Source organism: Balaenoptera acutorostrata, chromosome 21 (assembly GCF_949987535.1).
Source record: "Balaenoptera acutorostrata chromosome 21, mBalAcu1.1, whole genome shotgun sequence".
In the NCBI taxonomy this organism is placed as follows: Eukaryota; Metazoa; Chordata; class Mammalia; order Artiodactyla; family Balaenopteridae; genus Balaenoptera; species Balaenoptera acutorostrata.
In genome coordinates, this window is record NC_080084.1 from 15,510,149 (window position 1) to 15,529,339 (window position 19,191).

General features: G+C 36.0%; 1 protein-coding gene across 1 annotated transcript in view; it reads left to right on the top strand.

Annotated features, from left to right (window-relative positions):
- The window catches only part of GTF2E2 (general transcription factor IIE subunit 2), a 62,994-nt gene that overhangs the window by 29,871 nt on the left and 13,932 nt on the right, over window positions 1-19,191 (top strand). Inside the window, exons 5-6 of the mRNA XM_057537460.1 lie at window positions 739-921; window positions 8,280-8,373. Coding sequence (XP_057393443.1) covers window positions 739-921; window positions 8,280-8,373 — 277 coding nt within the window. The remainder of the gene's footprint in view (window positions 1-738; window positions 922-8,279; window positions 8,374-19,191) is intronic.

Here is a 19,191-nt window from a genome sequence, read left to right on the forward strand (position 1 = left end):
CTCCCTCCTTTCTTCTTTCTGTGTTTCTTCTCTTTATCCTTTCAGGATCAGGCTGGCAGCTGTAGAAGAAAATTAATAGGGTTGCTCTTTCTTGAAGAGCTTTCCTTCTGATACTAGCTATACAACAGGACTGACTAGAAACATAATTATGTTCAGTAATTTCTGCATTCCTACTCAGTTTCAATCTCAGCTGACAGCGTTATAGATAAATTTCTTACACGCACTAGCCTGGTCCTTTTCAGTCCCGTGCACAGCTGCTGGTGCCACTTGGTACCGTGTGGAGCAGGCTGACTATTGGTATTTTCATCCCAGGGCAATGTTTCTCGCATTATAATCCCGATGTGTGATAAACTATACTTTGAGGGTGGGGTGGGCAGTACCCACTTCACTTTGTCTAGTGATGTTAATAGGTGTTTTATTGATCCTTACCTCTTTTGTCTTCCGAAAGAATATGGGTACAGCGTTCTTCAAAGTTGTAATGAAGTGGTTTCTTTCTCATCCAAAGAATCTATATAAATAATAAACAGTTTCTTTTATAAAAAATGAGCACCATGCTGGTCTCTGCCTGTTGTTTTGGATCCTGGATGTCCGGTATTTTAGATCTGTTGATATCCACAGGATACTTTTAGTTTGCCACTCTAATACGAGTATTGTGGTTTTTTAATAATTGGTAGAATTAAATAATGTATATATGGTATTTCCTTTTGTTAATATGTCCAAATTGTGTCACTGTTACAGGCATTAGTCAATAATCCCAAAATTGAAGTAGTAGATGGAAAGTATGCCTTCAAGCCCAAGTACAACTTGAAAGATAAGAAGGCCCTACTTAGGCTTTTAGATAAGCATGACCAGCGAGGCTTAGGAGGAATTCTTTTAGAAGACATTGAGGAAGGACTGCCCAATTCCCAGAAAGCTGTCAAGGTAACCTCTCTTTTCTTTCTATGCCTTAATATAATTTGAATTAATAATGTCTTTTGGTTTTAAAAAATATCATGACTTAAAAAAAAGTTATTTTTAAAACCTCCTCCATCATATATACTTGGGGTTGTTACGAGCCAATTAAAGATTTGAGATTTGTGTTTTGTGCTGTAGAGCAGGACAGAGCATAACCATTTTTGTGGCACTTTGACAGCTCCCTTTTGTGTTGTGTATGATTGATTCTTCAAAATATTTCTGGAAAGATTTCCTCAAAGACATTAGTCTTTTTCTTATAAGTTGTTATGTTTGTATTTAAGAACTCCTTCAACAATGCTTGTGCACATTGCTAACCTGAGGGAATCAGAGGCATTAAAACACAAGAACAGGACTTCCCTGGTGGCGCAGTGGTTGAGAATCTGCCTGCCAGTGCAGGGGACACGGGTTCGAGCCCTGGTCTGGGAAGATCCCACATGCTGCAGAGCAACTGGGCCCGTGAGCCACAACTACTGAGCCTGAGTGTCTGGAGTCTGTGCTCCGCAACAAGAGAGGCCGCGATAGTGAGAGGCCCGTGCGCCGCGATGAAGAGTGGCCCCCACTTGCCGCAACTGGAGAAAGCCCTCGCACAGAAACGAAGACCCAACACAGCCAAAAATAAAAATAATAAATAAATAATAAATAAAAAATTAAAAAAACAAAAACATAAAAAAAAATAACAATAAAACCCCCACAAGAACATTTATAATTTGGTTGTTTCGAATTCCTAAAGGGGCTATCAGTAAAAGTGATAGAGTTTACATTTCCTGTTTAAATTTTCAACTCTCTCGGGAAGGCTGCGAGTCTCTGTTATTCAAAATTGCTAACGATTGATGCTAACCTGTAAGCAGGTTCATTCTTTTTGCTACCTGTGGAGAAAACTTCCTTCTTTCTCTACCTCTTGGTAATTCAGTTACACATGTTAGCCTTTTTGGTATTGTCCCACAAGTCCCTTAGGCTGTGTGTGTGTGTGCGTGCGCGTGCACACGTGCTTTTGGACTTTGTTGTTGTTGTTGTATTGATCTGTTGTTAATTGTACTGACTTTTTTACCTCCAATTTGTTATTAAGCCCAATTGGTTAATTCTTTATAGATTGTATTTTCAGTTCTAGACCTTGCTTTTTTTTTTTTTTTTCTAACAATCCCCTCAAGAGAGGTTTTTTTTTTTTTTTTAATGTTTATTTATTTGGCTGCACCGGGGTCTTAGTTGTGGCATGCGGGATCTAGTTCCCTGACCAGGGATTGAGCGCGGAGTCTTAACCACTGGACCACCAGGGAAGTTCCGTCTAGACTTTCCTTTTCATTCTTTCTTAGGTTTCTGTTTCTCTTCTGAGATTTTGTTTTTTGTTTTTATTCCATTCATTACAAGCATATTTTACATTACATCCTTGAGTGTAATTTCTTGTAGCTGCTTTAAAATTCTCCTCTTCTAATTTCAAGAGCTGGCTCATCTTGGGGATGGTCTGCTCTGAGACTTTGTCTCTTGAGTACGGGTCATGTTTTCTTCTTTCTTCATATACCTAATTTCTGTTGAGTCTTGAACACTGTGAATTATATGGCTCAGGATTCTGTTATATTCCTCCAAAGAGTGTTTTTGTTTGTTTATTTTGTTTTTAAGTGGGCATTTGTCTTGACTAGAGTCAAACTTCAAACTTTGTATTTTCTGTGGTGGATGGCATACGACACATCTTGTTTTGTTCTTTTAGCTCTATTCTTTTTAAAATGTCTTGTCCAGAGATTAGTATAGTAGTTTTCTTCCAGTGGGCTGGTCCCTTAGGAGCTACTTGGCCATTACCAGATGAAGAACCCTTTTTAAGATTTTCACTTAAGTGTCTAAACTTAACCTGCACAAATGTTGCAAATAATATGTGACCAAAGTTGATAAATTGTGCACTTTATAGCATGTTGAAAGGTAGAGCTACTGAATGCTAGCTTAACAATTGGGAGTGCTAGGTACATTTCCTGCTCCATTCTTTTTCCCATTTTGATACAGGCCAGTATTGTTACTCTTTGGTAAGCTTTATATTACATTCTAAAGTAGAACAGTAATGTAAACTGATATTTGCTTTTTCTATTTTAAATAATTTTGTGATGTAAAGTCACATTGTCACCGTATTTTTTTTTTTTTTTTTAACATTTGGCTTCCACTTTTTTTCTTTTTCTTTTTTTTTTTGGCTGCGTTGGGTCTTCATTGCTGCACGTAGGCTTTCTCTAGTTGCGGCGAGTGGGGGCTACTCTTCGATGCAGTGCACGGGCTTCTCATTGTGGTGGCTTCTCTTGTTGCAGAGCATGGGCTCTAGGTGTGCAGGCTTCAGTAGTTGTGGCACACGGGCTTAGTTGCTTCGCAGAATGTGGAATCTTCCCGGACCAGGGATCGAACCTCTGTCACCTCCGTTGGCAAGTAGATTCTTAACCACTGCACCACCAGGGAAGTCCCTGTTACCCTGTTTTTAATGGCTCTCTTACTTAAGGAGTAGAGCTGAAAAGGGGTCATGAAAAGCACACAGTCTGTCATTTGCAAGCAGGATTATTTCTAAGTTGTTCGAAACCCTAAGTTTTAAAAAATCCTCACATTTTAAATATGTGAAGCTGTGTTCTAAGTAATTTCTCAAGGGAGAAATTTGGCCTAATTAAGTTAAATCCCTTCTGTGTTGTTTCCTTTTCTTCAGTTCTTGGTGGAGATAGAAGATAACTTTTACTGTCATTTTGTTGACCATATAGTGTTTTGAAGAAATGTACAGTATAGTGCTAGCAGGGAACAAAAAGGACTGTGCAAAAGCAAGAAAACAAGACAATGAGAAAAACCAGTGACTGTTCCAGATTATTCACTTCTCAGTAGTTGTTTTTTGGGGGTTTTCTAATAATTAAATTAACTGCCAGAATAATTTTAATAACTCTGCGTTTGTGATATGGTTTAATTTTAAGATGGTGTATTGAATCAACTAAGGGGTTTTTTTTTTAATTAAAAATTCTTTTTAATTGTAAAAAATGATCATAGTAAGTCTGGTTAAATGCGTCACATACATAGTTATCAAAAAAAATTTATTTTGTGATAAGAACTTTTAAGATCTGCTTTCTTAGCAACTTTCAAATATGCAATACAGTATTATTAATTATAGTCATCATAATGTATAGTACATCTCTATGACTTATTTTACAACTGGAAGTTTGTACCTTTTGACCCCTTTCTTGCATTTTGCCCACCCCTTGACCCACTCACTGCCTCTTGGAACCACCAATCTGTCCTCTGTATCTGTGAGCTCATAATTTTTTTTTTTTAAGATTTCATATATAAGTGAGATCATACAGTATTTGTCTTTCTCAGTCTGACCTACTTGACTTAGCATAATGTCCTCAAGGTCCATCCATGTTGTTGCAAATGGCAAGATTTCATTCTTTTTTATGGCTGCATAATATTCCATTGTTTATTTATAACACATTTTCTTTATCCATTCGTACATCATTGGGCACTTAGGTTGTTTCCATATCTTGGCTACTGTAAATAATACCGCACTGAACAAGGTGGTGCATATATCTTTTTAAGTTAGTGTTTTCATTTTCTTTGGATAAAAATACCCAGAAGTGGTATTGCTGAATCATATGGTAGTTTTATTTTTAATTTTTTGAGGAACCTCCATACTGTTTTCCAAGGTGCCTACATCAGTTTACGTTCACACCAACAGTGCACTAGGGTTCCCTTTTCTCCATATCCTTGCCAAGACTCATCATTTCTTGTCTTTTTGATAATAGCCATTCTGACAGGTGTGAGGTGATAATCTTGTTGTGGTTTTCATTTTCATTTTCCTGATGATTAGTGATGTTGAGCATCGTTTCATGTACCTGCTGACCATCTGTGTGTCTTCTTCAGGAAAACGTCTATTCAAATCTTCTGCCCAATTTTTAATCGGGTGGGGTTTTTTGTTTTTTTGCTGTTGAGCTCCATGAGTTCTTTATATATTTTGGATGTTAACCCCTTATCAGATATATGATTTGCAAATATTTTCTCCCACTTAGTAGGTTGCCTTTTCATTTTGTTGATGTTTCCTTTGCTGTGCAGAAGCTTTTTAGTATAATGTGATCCCACCTGTTTATTTTTGCTTTTGTTGCTTTTGCTTTTGATGTCAAATCTGAAAAGGTGCCAAGATGAATGTCAAGGAGCTTATTGCCTGTGTTTTCTTACAGGAGTCTTATGGTTTCAGGTCTTACATTCAGGTCTTTAATCCATTTTGAAATAATTTTTGCATATGGTGTGAGATAATGGTTCAGTTTCATTCTTTTGCATGTGGTTGCCCAGTTTTCCCAGCACCATTTATTGAGAGACTATCCTTTCCCTATTGTATATTCTTAGCATCTTTGTCGTAAATTAATTCACCATATATGCATAGGTTTATTTCTGGGTTCTCTCTTCTGTCCCATTGATCTATGTGTCTGTTTTTATGCCAGTACCATACTGTTTCAATTACTATACCTTTGTAGTATAGGGAGTGTGATGCTTTCAGCTTTGTTCTTTTTCAAGATTGCTTTGGCTGACAGGATCTTTTGTGGTTCCATATAAATTTTAGCATTGTTCTATTTCTGTGAAAAATGCCATTGGAATTTTGATAGGGATTGCATTGAATCTATATTTTGCTTTGGGTAGTATAGACATTTTAACAATATTAACTCTTCCAATCCATGAGCACAGAATATCTTTCCATTTTTTGTGTCTTCTTCAGTTTCTTTCATCATTGTCATATAGTTTTCAGTGTAGACGTTATTTGTCTCCTTGGTGAAATTTATTTCTAGGTATCTTATTCTTTCTGATGCAGTTGTAAATGGGATTGTTAATTTCTCTTTCTGATAGTTATTAGTGCATAGAAACTCAAAATTTTTGTATATTGATTATACAATATACAAAACTTTACTGAATTCATTATTCTAATAGTTTTTTGGTGAAGTCTTTAGGGAGATACATAAAATCCAGTTTGCAAAAAGTAGTATTTTTATTCCTTCCTTTCCAATTTGTATGCCTTTTATTTCTTTTTCTTGCCTAATTGCTCTGGTTAGGACTCCAATACTATGTTGAGTAAAAGTGGCAGAGTAGACATCCTTGTCTTGTTCTTGATTTTAGAGGCAATGCTTTCAGCCTTTCACTGTTGAATTTGATGTAAGCTGTGGGCTTGTCATATATGGCCTTTATTATGTTGAGGTATGTTACCTTGGTATCCACACTGTGGAGAGTTATCATAAGTGGATGTTGAATTTTGCCAAATGCTTTTTCTGCATTTACTGAAATGATCATATGATTTTTATCTTTCATTTTATTAATGTGCTATATCACATTGATTGATTTGCAGATATTGAGCCATCCTTGCATGCCTGGAATAAATCCCACTTGATTGTGGTGTGTGATTCTTTTAATGTATTGTTGAATTTGGTGTGTTGACTATTCTGTTGAGGATTTTTTGCATCTATGTTCATCAGGGATATTGGCCTGTAATTTTCTTTTCTTGTAGCATACTTTTATCTGGTTTTGGTATCAGGGTAATGCTGGCCTCGAAAAATGAGTTTGATGAACTTCCTCAGTTTTTTGGAAGAGTTTGAGAAGGATTGATATTCTTCTTTGTTCAGTAGAGTTCACTAGTGAAGTTATCTGGTCCTGGACTTTCGTTTGTTGGGAGATTTTTGAGTACTTATTCAATTTATTAGTAACTGATCTGTTCAGAATTCCTGTTTCTTCACGATTCAGTCTTGATAGCTTATATGTTTCTAGAAATTCATCCATTTCCTCTAGGTTGTCCAATTTTGTTGGTGTATGTTCATAGTAGTCTCTTATGATTCTTTGTATTCTGTGGTATTATTTGTAATGTCTCTCATTTCATTTCTGATTTAATTGAGTTTTCTGTCCTTTTTTCTTGGTTAGTTGAGCTAAGGGTTTGTCAATTTTGTTTATCTTTTCAAAGAACCAGCTCATAGTTTCATTAATCTTTTCTGTTGTCTTTTTAGTCTCTATTTAAATTTATTTCCACTCTAATCTTTGTTAGTTCCTTCCTTATACCAACTTCATGCTTCATTTGTTCTTTTTCTAGTTCCTTGAGGTGTAAGTTTAGGTTATCTGATATTGTTCTTATTTTTCGATGTAGGCATTTATACCTGTGAACTTTCTCTTAGAATTGCTTTTTTTTTTTTTAACCTCTCATAAGTTTTGGTATGTTGTATTTCCATTTTCATTTTTTTCAAGGTATGTTTAAATTTCTTCTTTGACCCAGTGATTAGAAGCATATTGCTTAATTTCTGCATATTGCTTAATCTCTGCATATTTGTGAATTTTCCATCTTCTTATAATTGATTTTTAGTTTTACGTACCATTGTGGTCAGAAAAGGTGCTTGATGTGATTTGTTAAGACTCGTTTTGTGGCTTAACATATTAACTATCCCGGAGAATATCAAGTGTGTACTTGAGAATAATGTGTATTCTATTGCTTTTGGATGGAATGTTCTTTATATATCTGTTAAGTCCATGTAGTTCACACATTGATGCCTAAGGCTGAGATTATTGTCATCTAAAGGCTCATAGATTGAGACTTTATTTCTGTGATGAATTTCACCATCATCATTATAGTCCAGATTACTGCTATCAGGCTTTTTGCATTCTTGTTCTCATTAATTAATAATAATGAAATATCTTATATCAATTTTCTTGTCATTGCTAGAGTAGTAGAAAATGAAAAATTTTTAATTGTCAACTGTGCTCAGTGAAAGCTAAAAGATAGTAAAGACTACTCAAGTCTTTTATATTTTCTTTAAAGATGATGCAGTATTTTGGGCAGTGCAGTAAGAAAACTGAAGGATGCTATTTATCTCATAGTTGCACACACATTTTTAGGTGATTTGATCATTCTTCCATTTTCTTACTGTTCTAGCTTTTCAAAGCATAATTGGAAATGATAGATGGATAATGATGAGTAACAAAATATTTCAAGGTAAAGGAAAAGTAAGAACAATGAGGTTCCACAGTTTTTCTCATAGATTAATGAAAGGGTCCAGTAGACCCAAATTGTAATTGCAACATAGATTGAATTTTGTTCTATTTAAAACAATTTTTTTTTCTTTATGTACTTTGGATGATCTCTAAGAATAAAAGTCTCAAAATATCAATTCTTAAAAATAGAACTGCTCAAGAAAGAAACTCAAGAATTAAAATTTGGTCTAGTGGACCCTAATGGTGTACTGAGGGTTAAAGGAAGTGGGAGTCCTTCGTTGTTTAAAAAAAAAAAAAAAAAAAAATTTTTTTTTTTTCTTGGGTGATGTAATTTGGAGTTAACTGAAAATTTTTTCTTTATCTTTAAGGCTTTAGGGGACCAGATACTATTTGTAAACCGTCCTGATAAGAAGAAGATTCTTTTCTTCAATGATAAGAGCTGTCAGTTTTCTGTGGATGAAGGTGAGCCTTTCTGTATAGATAACTTTCTTTAATTTGCAGACATGTTACAAATTTAGGGTGACAGAATTTATAATATTTATAATACAATTATAACTTAAATTTTATAATACTGCTTTTTTAGCATTATCATCTCAACGCTAATAACTCCTATGTCTAATGTATTGTTTCTCACAATGCAGTTTGAAATGTGTAATTTGAAAGATTTTAGGTACAGTCATAGTATAGCAGTTCATGATTTCTTATGCTCATAGCTCAGCTGTACCAAACAGGAGTTTATTTCTTTATTTCTGTTGTTTTACAAATATTACTTCATATCTTGATATGAAAGCTTGTTTCAGGATGAGAAAAAGAATAAACTTTCTGTGGAGACTGATATTCTCTTAAATAACTTAGAATTTTTTGATTATCAAATTGGATAAGAAAGGAGATTAATTTTTTCTTTCTGGCAATTTTAGAGTTGTATGCTAAGCTATATGTTGTCTTGTACTAAATGTGTGATACTTATATTTTGGATTTTAGTTTAAAATATTTCATCAATATTTTCAAGTAAAATAGTAATTAAATAAGGGTTTAGTCATGAGAAATTTCTTTTCTATACAAGTAGATATTCTCATGTAAGCAAATATGTTTTACTCTAAATTTGTATTAATTTTGAAGTTTTATCAAAAGGCAAGAAAAGGATTGAACGTCATTTTAATTATAAAATTTCAAAAGTGATACAAACTCCCAGCAAAATATTCTAAAAATATAGAGGGACATATAGTATGATAGTAGTATAGACTGCAAACAGTGAAACTATTGCTGTGTCAACCTGGTAGTCATATTGACTTTTTTTTTATGACATTAAATGAAAGAGTTTCTGTTGAATGAGTAATTTTGTATAAGAAGTGCATTTACAAATCTTGTCCCTATAGAGCCCAAACCTGTCTTGATTATGACTTGTAATTTGTACAGTAACCCTAAGGTTTTCTCTTATGTGTTATCTGGCTGTAGATAATCAGGCTTGTGGTGCTGTAGTTTCGTCAACCTAAGGTTACTTAGATGACCATGATTTTTTGTAGGAAATAGAATATTGTATTTTTGTGAAAATCCTCATCAAGAATACCTTGTATTGATATATAGTTGGTTCTCGATAAATGTTTGTTAATTAAATGAAATTTGCAAAGTATTCCGGCTCTTCTATAATGCCATTTCTAATAAATAAGGTAAGCTTCCTGTATGTAAACAAGATAGTAGTCAGCTCCTTCTGTACATTGTAATGATAGGTGCTCATTTAAGAAAGATTTGGCTGAGCAATTTTTGTATTGCCTGAGTCTCTTTTACTTGGAATTTTGGTGTTATGTAAACTTTTATAATTGTCAAATTGATTTCTTTTAAAAACCGTATGGATGGACTTGACCTTTAAGTCCTTCTAGGTTTAAACAAAGAAACAACTGATTCCTTTATTCTTAAGCATAGTTAATCCATTTGAAGAAAATTTTCACAGTATTAAAAAAAACTTATTAACAAGTATCACATGTTCAAATAGTTAAGGAAGATCTTACAATAAACAGCAGATGTGCTTTTCCTTTCTCCAGTTCCAGTCCCTTTTTTTTCCTGGCAAGTAACTTAACTGGTTTTATTTTAGATTCTTCTGGTGGTTTTTCCCATCTGGCTAAATAATTTGCTTATACTGTTATTTCTTTATTTTTTTAACTTGGAACATCGTCTAATGACTTATTCTTTATCATCTCTCTGATTCCAACACCTGTCTCTCTTTTCTACTTCCCAATATAGTACATCACTATTTTTAGTTTCTCTTTCATTTATCTTGGCACTTTCAACAATGTAAACCTTCTCAGTGGGAATTTTTAGTATTAAGTCTGCTCTCTAGATGGCAGCATAGTGTAGCATATCTGTTCTGGAAGTAGATGTTTAAATTGAGGCAAGTGTTTGATAGGAGAGAGATTGCAGTAGCTCTGTAAGAGTAGCATGAAACTGTAGGATTTCTTGATGGTATTTCATTGGAGAAATTTTAGGAGTACACTTGGATTTAGCAGTAACCTTCACAGTAGTCCTTACACTAAGCCATTGTGATTTTTGTGTGCCTTGTGTGTGCTTTCTGTGGATACTGTTGTTTTAACTTTGGTCAGTGTTTTCCTGTTTGTGTATTTTTTACCTACAGTTCTGTTCCTTAGTATTACCTGTTTTCATTTGCCATGTTATATGGCCTTTTGCAAGGCTTAAATTCTTCCCATCTCCTCATTACTTGGCTGTAAAGACAAAATGAGGACTTTCACTTTTTGCCCCTCAGATTATAAAAGTAATCATATATGCTTTTTAGTAAAATCCCACACATCTAGAAATAAGTGCTGTAAATAGTTTAGTGTTTATTTCTCTAGTTTACTTTCTCTATACTATAGGTATCCAGTGATGCTGTGTGGCTATTTATTTATTTTTAGGATATTATTTATTTTTATTATTTATTTATTTATTTTGGTTGTGCCAGGTCTTAGTTGCGGCACACGGGATGTTTGTTGTGGCATGTGGACTTCTTAGTTGCAGCATGCGGGATCTTTAGTTGCGGCATGCATGGGGAATCTAGTTCCCTGATCAGGGATCAAACCTGGGCACGCTGCATTGGGACCGCAGAGTCTTACCCACTGGACCACAGGGGAAGTCCCCCTGTGTGGCTATTTAGTATTCTGTTTTATAGGTGTGTCTGATGCATGGATTTTTAGACACTTAACATTGCTGCAGCAAATATCCTTACAGACCTGATATGGTGGATATATGTATATGTATTTTTTATGTTAATGAAACGCCATATAAATCAGGAAAATATTGGGAAGGTAAACAATAAATTACTTTTGCATCTTTTAAAGATCTTTACTGCTATTGGTGAAATACATTACTAGATTTCTTAATATTGAACCATCCTTTTAGTCCTAGAATAACCCTTCTTTGGCGCCTGTATTTCTGCGTTCCTTTTACTTTACTAATGTATTTAAGGATTTTTGCTTTTTTCTTTTTTTGTGTGCTTTCTCAGGGTTTAGTATGGGTATATGCTGGATTCATAAAAAGAGAAGTGCAGATTTATATTTTTAAAATTTATTTCAATATTTGTAATTGTTCAAGCACATTTATACATACTCAGATATAAGTGGAATATAAATGAAATACTGTTTACATTTTTATATAGAATTACCATTGAATGTGATAGCTACAAGTGAACTAATGAAGGTGTGATTCATTGGCAACTTACACACCATAATTGGTGTTTTCCTTAAGTGATAAAGAATGCTTGGTAAAGTTCTAAAAAATACAAGGTGTAGCTTTTCTGTGATTACAAAGGTTAATCATACTGTATTCATATACATTATACACTGTATATTCTTAGAAAATCAAGTGTGTATTAAACCAGTATAAGAAATACTTTGTTTACATACGTAAAACAGAATTGGGTTCTAGGCTCAGTTTATTATAAACTGGTATTTATCATTAATCTGTATACTTTCTAATAAAGATAGTTGGGCGGATGCAGGGTTTTTCAACCTTGGCAGTATCGCTGTTTGGAGCCGGACAATGTTTTTGGTGTCAGGGTTGTCACAGTGCATTTTGGGATGATTAGCAGCATCCCTCCCTGCTCTAGATGCCAGTAGCTTACCTTTCCCCACAGTGTGACACCCAAAAATGTATCCAGACAGTACCAGAAGTTCCCTGGGGAGCAGAATTACCCAGGTTGAGTGTTATATTAAAGGTACAGTTTATGTTTATAAAACAGAAATATTACGATATGTTGTCTTCAAGCTTCTTTTTGTGCGTTCCTTCATTCAGCGCATTCAGTGATATGAGGGATAGCAAAGTGAATGAGATTTCTGTCCTTGAGCCCAGGCGGAGGGTGGAATGACATGGGTACACATATGGTACAACATGTCATACAGCATGTCACTGTGGTGTTCATACAGTGCTGTAGAGACCCTGGGGGTCACAGCCACCCACAGGAACCTCAGGGGTAAGATGCCATTCTTTTAGTTGAAAGTGTCGGTATTGCGTAAATCACTTAATTTAAAAACGGAGGGTTTTTGTTAATGATTTAAATTATGTGTTTCCAGAGAAGACCTATTGAAAACAGATGCATATCTTTTTTTATATATATAAATTTATTTATTTATTTATGGCTGTGTTGGGTCTTTGTTGTTACACATGGGCTTTCTCTAGTTGTGGCGAGCGGGGGCTACTCTTCATTGTGGTGTGCAGGCTTCTCACTGCGGTGGTTTCTCTTGTTGCAGAGCACGGGCTCTAGGCGCGCGGGCTTCAGTAGTTGTGGCACGCAGGCTCAGTAGTTGTGGCTCACGGACTTAGTTGCTCCGTGGCATGTGGGATCTTCCTGGACCAGGGCTTGAACCCGTGTCCCCTGCATTGGCAGGCGGATTCTTAACCACTGCGCCACCAGGAAAGCCCACAGATGCATATCTTAACATTTGTCTTTCTCACTGTTCACCTGTCTGTCTTTTTTTGTATTTTATTTCTCAAAATAATTACGCTGATCAAGTTATTTGTTTTAGCTCACTAGGTGGCAGTCTTAGCTATAGAGAGGAAATGTTGAGTGGGCAAGCTTTCAGTCACACTGAAGATTCACCCTTCATTCTATCTGTGATAGAAGCAAATGTCCAAAAATGAGATATAGCATAAGTAAGGAGAAAGTCTATTGTGTAGTAATTAAAAAGAATTAAATAGATAAGTGAACCCAGAGTAGTTGGACCTAGGTATGTGTTTTATTTCACAGAGGTATTTATTTTCTTAAATCAGAATCTTATTCATTAGAGGCAATATAAATGCAGTGGTCAAGAGGATGGTCTGAGTAGTCGATCTGTAGGTTTAAATCTTGGCTCTGCTCCTTACTAGCTTAGGCAAGATACTGCCTAGTAATACTTAACCCCTCTCTCTCTGAGATTCCTCATCTATAAAACAGGAAAAGTGGTATCTGTACTTCAGTGGTCCTTATGGGGATTAAATGAGTTAATATAAATAAAAATGCTTAGAGCTTGGAATGGAACCTGGCACATAGTAAGAATAATAGTATCAGCAGGTTAGCTATTATTAGTAACATTAAAAATATAAAATAGTACCAAAATATTAGGTGTTTTAATCTTACTCATCTGGTTACTTTATTCAGCTATCTGGTTATTAACTCAGTGGATCTGTGGTTTTGCAGTTGGTTAGACAGGTAGCAGAGAAGCAGAGTCAGTTCAGTCGGAGTGCTGATGTGTGGCAGTGACATACTGTTAGGTGGTGTTCCTGTACGAAGTCCGATGACAATCTGACTGACCCCCCATTGCCGGTAACTTGTTCTTTTCTGCCTGGAAGCTTCAGCAATTTCAGCTTTTTCCTTAGAATCTAGGACTCCTCCCAGTAACTACTCCCCTGGGGCCCTGATGCTGTTTTAGGTCATTTTTTAATAGCTATGTGGTATTCCAGATAGGGACATACTTTTTTTTTTTCTTCTTGTATAAACCACTCGATTTGTGGTATTTTATTTTATTTAATTAATTTTTTTCACACACACACACTGTATTTTATTTTTACAAGAGATAAATAGATTGACACCAAGCATTGTACATGGATGACCACAACAAAAGCAACAATGATTGCAATTACCAAACATGAAACACACTCATACTAAGGGACATACTTTTTTTTTTTTAAGGGACATACTTTAAAACACTTTTTCTTATGCTCCACAAAGAGGAACTTAGTGTTTGTTTTATTTTTTTGCTATATGCTATTATAAATAATGCTCAGTCCTTGCACATAAATATATGTACACTTGCTTGATTATCTCCTTATTGTAGTTTTCTTAAAGTATAATTGGTGGGTCAAAAGATAAGGCATGTTTGAAAAAAATTTCAACAGCCTGCCTAATGCCCATCCTAAAGTTTGCACCAATTTTTGGGACCAATTTATATGCGAAGGTATCCATTTCTTTACCCTCACTAGATGTTTTTAGTTAACTTTGCCGGCCTCACAGAAAATACAGATTATCTTGATTTTAATTTGTATTTTCTTGCCGTGATTTTTATAAAATTTACACCAGTTTATTTCTCTTTGTACCTCTGTCAGTAAATCTGAGCATTTTCTGTCCCTACAAACATTAACAAGTAATTAAATTTGGGATCTTGTGAGATCCTGTTTCTAAAATTAGGCCCTGCCTTCCAGTGTTCATCTTAAGTATTTATACAGCTGTAATACATTTACACAGTAGATGTATTATTTAAATACTGCAACAGCATTGAGCTAAGGAAAGCCATGGATTAAAGTAGAAATGTTTCATTGAAACAAAGACATTGAAGAATTTTTATTCAGGTATTTTCCTCTGAATACAGGTCAAGTGATGCTTCTTTTAGCAAAAGGAAGTAGTTAAATTTTGTTTTAATGTCCTTTCAATTCCACCGTACTATGAAAATGTATAGTGTTGTATATTCTTTTTGGTGGTACAGTAACACAGACTGGCTTTCCAGACCATTCCTGTCATATTGCCTCTGTCATTGTGTCATAAGCGGCCTGAGGTATGTAAGCTCTGTACACATCAGGTACAAAGTGAAAGTAGTTTCAGTCTTCAAGGAACTGAAATTTTGCAATGCTGGTAACACAGAGGTTTGGTAAAGAGTGAACTGAGTGAAGTTTAACACTGAGTGAAAGGTGTTTTTATTACATGTATCTTTTTCTCCTTACCTTTTTGTTATACAGAGAGAAGTACACAGTATAGTTGTTATACAGTTATATCACGTATTACTTATTCTAAATAGTGAATACAATTTTTACAAGTTGATAGTTAGAATTTAACGTCATACTTAAAATGTCAGAACTATTGTGTGTGACATAATTCCTTCAGCAGCTATGTAAATCTGACCTGTAAATTCCCTGATATGGTGTACATTTTAAAATAATTTTGTGTGCCTTTTTGGAATTAGATGTTTTTGTTGCTGACGTGGAAGTTTGGCCTGAAGCTATTTTCTCTCATATATGCCTGATGTGAGCAGAGGTAGCCATGTTAGTCACATTGTTCTCAAAGCTTGGCTAAGAGGTAGATAGATGGGGGCTTGTAGCTTTCACTTAGCGAAAGCTGGGGAGAGCACTGTTCCCGCTCTTGCAGCAACAACAAACCCTGGGCAGCTGCAGAGTTGCCGTTTTCTTGACTCCGTCAGAGAGCTGAGGTTGCAGGGCAACCACCTAACCTGGAATCGAAGGAAAGGCAGGCACCTCCGCGGAAAGGTGGGACGCAAACACGTGTCTACCTGGCACAGGGAACGTGAACACTTCTCAGAAGAATTCAGTTAAAATGTTTAATGACCTGCTAAACGCTTAGTGTGGACTAGCAAGCGAGTGTAGAACCCCTGGGGGCCGCAGACACGTGGGAGTTCGCACCCACTCACAGGCTCTTCTCCGCAGACTGCCCTCGCTGCTTACAAAGCAGAGGCCAGGGTGGGGATACTGGCATTATAGGGCAGGTGTGGAGGAGGGGAGCAGTAGACGCTTCAGAAGAGACATGAAGCCCTGTCTGGCTTCTCCTTCCTCCCTGTCTCCCATGAGACAGAAGCCTTCAACTCCTGTGAGGAGAAAAGAAAGACAAACCCTCTACCTGGGGGAAGGGAGGAATATATGCTGGGCCCAGAACTTTGGCAGAGGGGGCGGGTCAGGAACACTGAGAAGGCTACCCCCAGACACCTCGGAACATAGGGCTTGTCTAAATGAAGCTGAGGCTTAATCGGAATATCAGAGAACTCCCACCCACCTCCATACAGGCTGACAGATTTGGAGTAACAGCAGTGGAATTCCGTGAGAGTCGCAAGAGCATGGAGGCTGACAGACCATCCAAGGTGCAGCATAGGGAAGACCTAAAAGAGCAGGTTGAGCAGACACTGAGGAAAAACCCTCTGGCAAAGCAGTCTCTACCCTAAACACAAGGTATGGCTGGAGGCATTTGGAGCCTGTGGTGCATTGTGGGTAACCATAGCAGCAACAGATTCCAAACCAAGTTCACATTCTGACAATAGAATGCCTCTACCTCCACACGCTGAAGGCCTAGCAGAAGGAAAGGCGTGCCCATTTCCCAGCACAAAAACTATTTACCTCAGTCTCAGCTGTCCTACAGAGGATATCCTGCTTTCAAAAAAATTATGAGGCATAAAAAGAAGCAAGGAAAAGCAAAGCACTTTTGAGACAAGGGAATTTACAGAACCAAATTCTTAGGACACAGATATTAGAACTGTCAGACATGGAATTTAAAATAACACTGGTTGATATGTTAAGGCCTCCAGTAGAAAAGGCAGACAGCATGCATGATCAGGTAGGATATTTCATCAGAGAGATAGACATGATAAGAAAATCAAATGAAAATTCTAGAAATGAAAAGCACAGTAACAGAGACAAAAAATGCCTTTAGTAAGCTCATTAGTCCACTTGGCATAGCCAAGGAAAGAATCTGTAAACTGCAAGATAGGCCAGTACAAATTAAACTGAAATGCAGAGAGACAAATGTGAAGAAATACAGCAGAGCCTCCATTAGCTGTGAGATAACATCAAATGGTCTGAATTTATAATTAAAATCTCAGAAGGAGAAGAGAAAGAGAATGGGAGAGAAGAAATAATGGCTAAGTATTTTGTAAAATTAATGATAGACACCAAATCAGAGGTCCAGGAAGCTCAGAGAACGAGGCAAGATAATCCCCCCAAAGAAACAAATGACAGAAAAAACACCTAAGCATATCATTTTCAAACTGCCAAAAACTGAAGGTGAAGAGAAAATATTGAAGTAGTCAGAGGAAAAAGCTCATTACAGAGGAAAAAAGAATTACAGCAGACTTGTCATTTGACCCTGTGCAAACCAAAACACAGTGCAGTGACATCTTTAAAGCACTAAAAGGGAAGAAGTTTTCAACACAGAATTCTGTACCCAGCAAAAGTAATCTTTAAAAAACGAAGGATAAATACTCTCTCAGAGGAATATTCTCTTCAGTATCACAGAAACTGAGAGAATTCACTGTCATCAGACCTGCATTACCAGAAATCCCTGAAGGAAGTTCTTCAAGCAGAGGGGATGTGATACTAGACAGAAACTTGGATCTATACAAGGAAGTAAGTGTGCTGTAAATGGAATAAATGAAAGTAAATATAAAATTCATGTTTGTCTAATTAAAATTCTTAATTAAAAATTTTAATCACTCTGAAAGCTGACTATAAAGCAGAAATATTAGACATGAATTTGTGTTTAGAGCATATGTAAAAGTAAAATTTATGACAGTAGCTCAAAGGTCAGGAGGGAATATACTATTATAACATCTTTACATATGATCTGGTATAATTTACTTGAAGTTAGGTTCTGGTTAGCTAAAGATGTGTATTGTAAACCCTAGGACAACCACTGAAACCATTAAAAAAAAAAGTATAGTTAACAGTACTATATTGTATAGTTGAAAGCTGCTAAGAGAGTAGGTTCACAAGAAAAAGGATTATCACTATGTGAGGCAATTTATGTTAACTGAACTTACTGTGGTAATCTTTTCACAATATATACATGTATCATATCATTATGTTATACATCTAAAATTAATACGGTGTTATATATCAATTACATATAGCTCCATAAAGAAAACTATAAGTAATAAGACAAAAATAGAAAATGGAATCATAAAAATATATTTAGTTAATCCAGATGAGCACAGGAACAGAAGGAAAAAGGGAGTAGATGAAACAAATAGAAACAGTGAGCAAGATGATAGATTTTATTCCAACCACATTAAGTGATAATTATGTTAAATGTAAATCATCTAAACATACTAAGACAGATTTTCATCTGTCTAAACATACAAAATCATATAACATACTTTTCACTGTAAAATCATCTAAACATACTAATTGAGATAGATGTAAATTGCCTAAACATAAGACAGATTTTCAGGGCTTCCCTGGTGGCGCAGTGGTTGAGAATCTGCCTGCTAATGCAGGAAACACGGGTTCGAGCCCTGGTCTGGGAAGATCCCACATGCCGCGGAGCAACTAGGCCCGTGAGCCACAACTACTGAGCCTGCGCGTCTGGAGCCTGTGCTCCGCAACAAGAGAGGCCACAATAGTGAGAGGCCCGCGCACCGCGATGAAGAGTGGCCCCCACTTGCCACAACTGGAGAAAGCCATAGCACAAAAACGAAGACCCAACATAGCAATCAATCAGTCAATAAAGAAATCTTAAAAAAAAAAAAAAAGACAGATTTTCAGATTGGATGCAAATGCAAGACCCTAGTATACACTGTCTATGAGAAACTTTATAAAAACGTGGGTTAAAAGTAAAAGAATATAAAATGATGTATCATGCAAACACTAATCAAAAGAAAGCTAGAGTATTAGTATCAGGCAAAGTAGTCTTCAGAACAGAGAAAATTACCGAGGATAAAGAGGAACATTACATAATGATAAAGGGTTCACTTCTCCAAGGATATATAATAGTCCTAAATATATGTATATTTAACAACAGGGCTTTAAAATACATGAGTTAAAAGTAGATACAAGACTTCCCTGGTAGTCCAGTGGGTGAGACTCCGCACTCCCAATGCAGGGGACCCAGGTTTGATCCCTGGTTGGGGAACTAGGTCCCGCATGCATGCTGCAACTAAAGATCCCATGTGCTGCAGCTAAGACCTGGTGCAGCCAAAATAAGTAAATAAATATATTAAAAATACAGCTATAACTGAAAGGAGAAATAGACAAACCCACAATTAAGATTGAATTTCACAGCACTGCTCTCTCAATAATTGATTGAGCAAATAGATGGAAAATTAATAA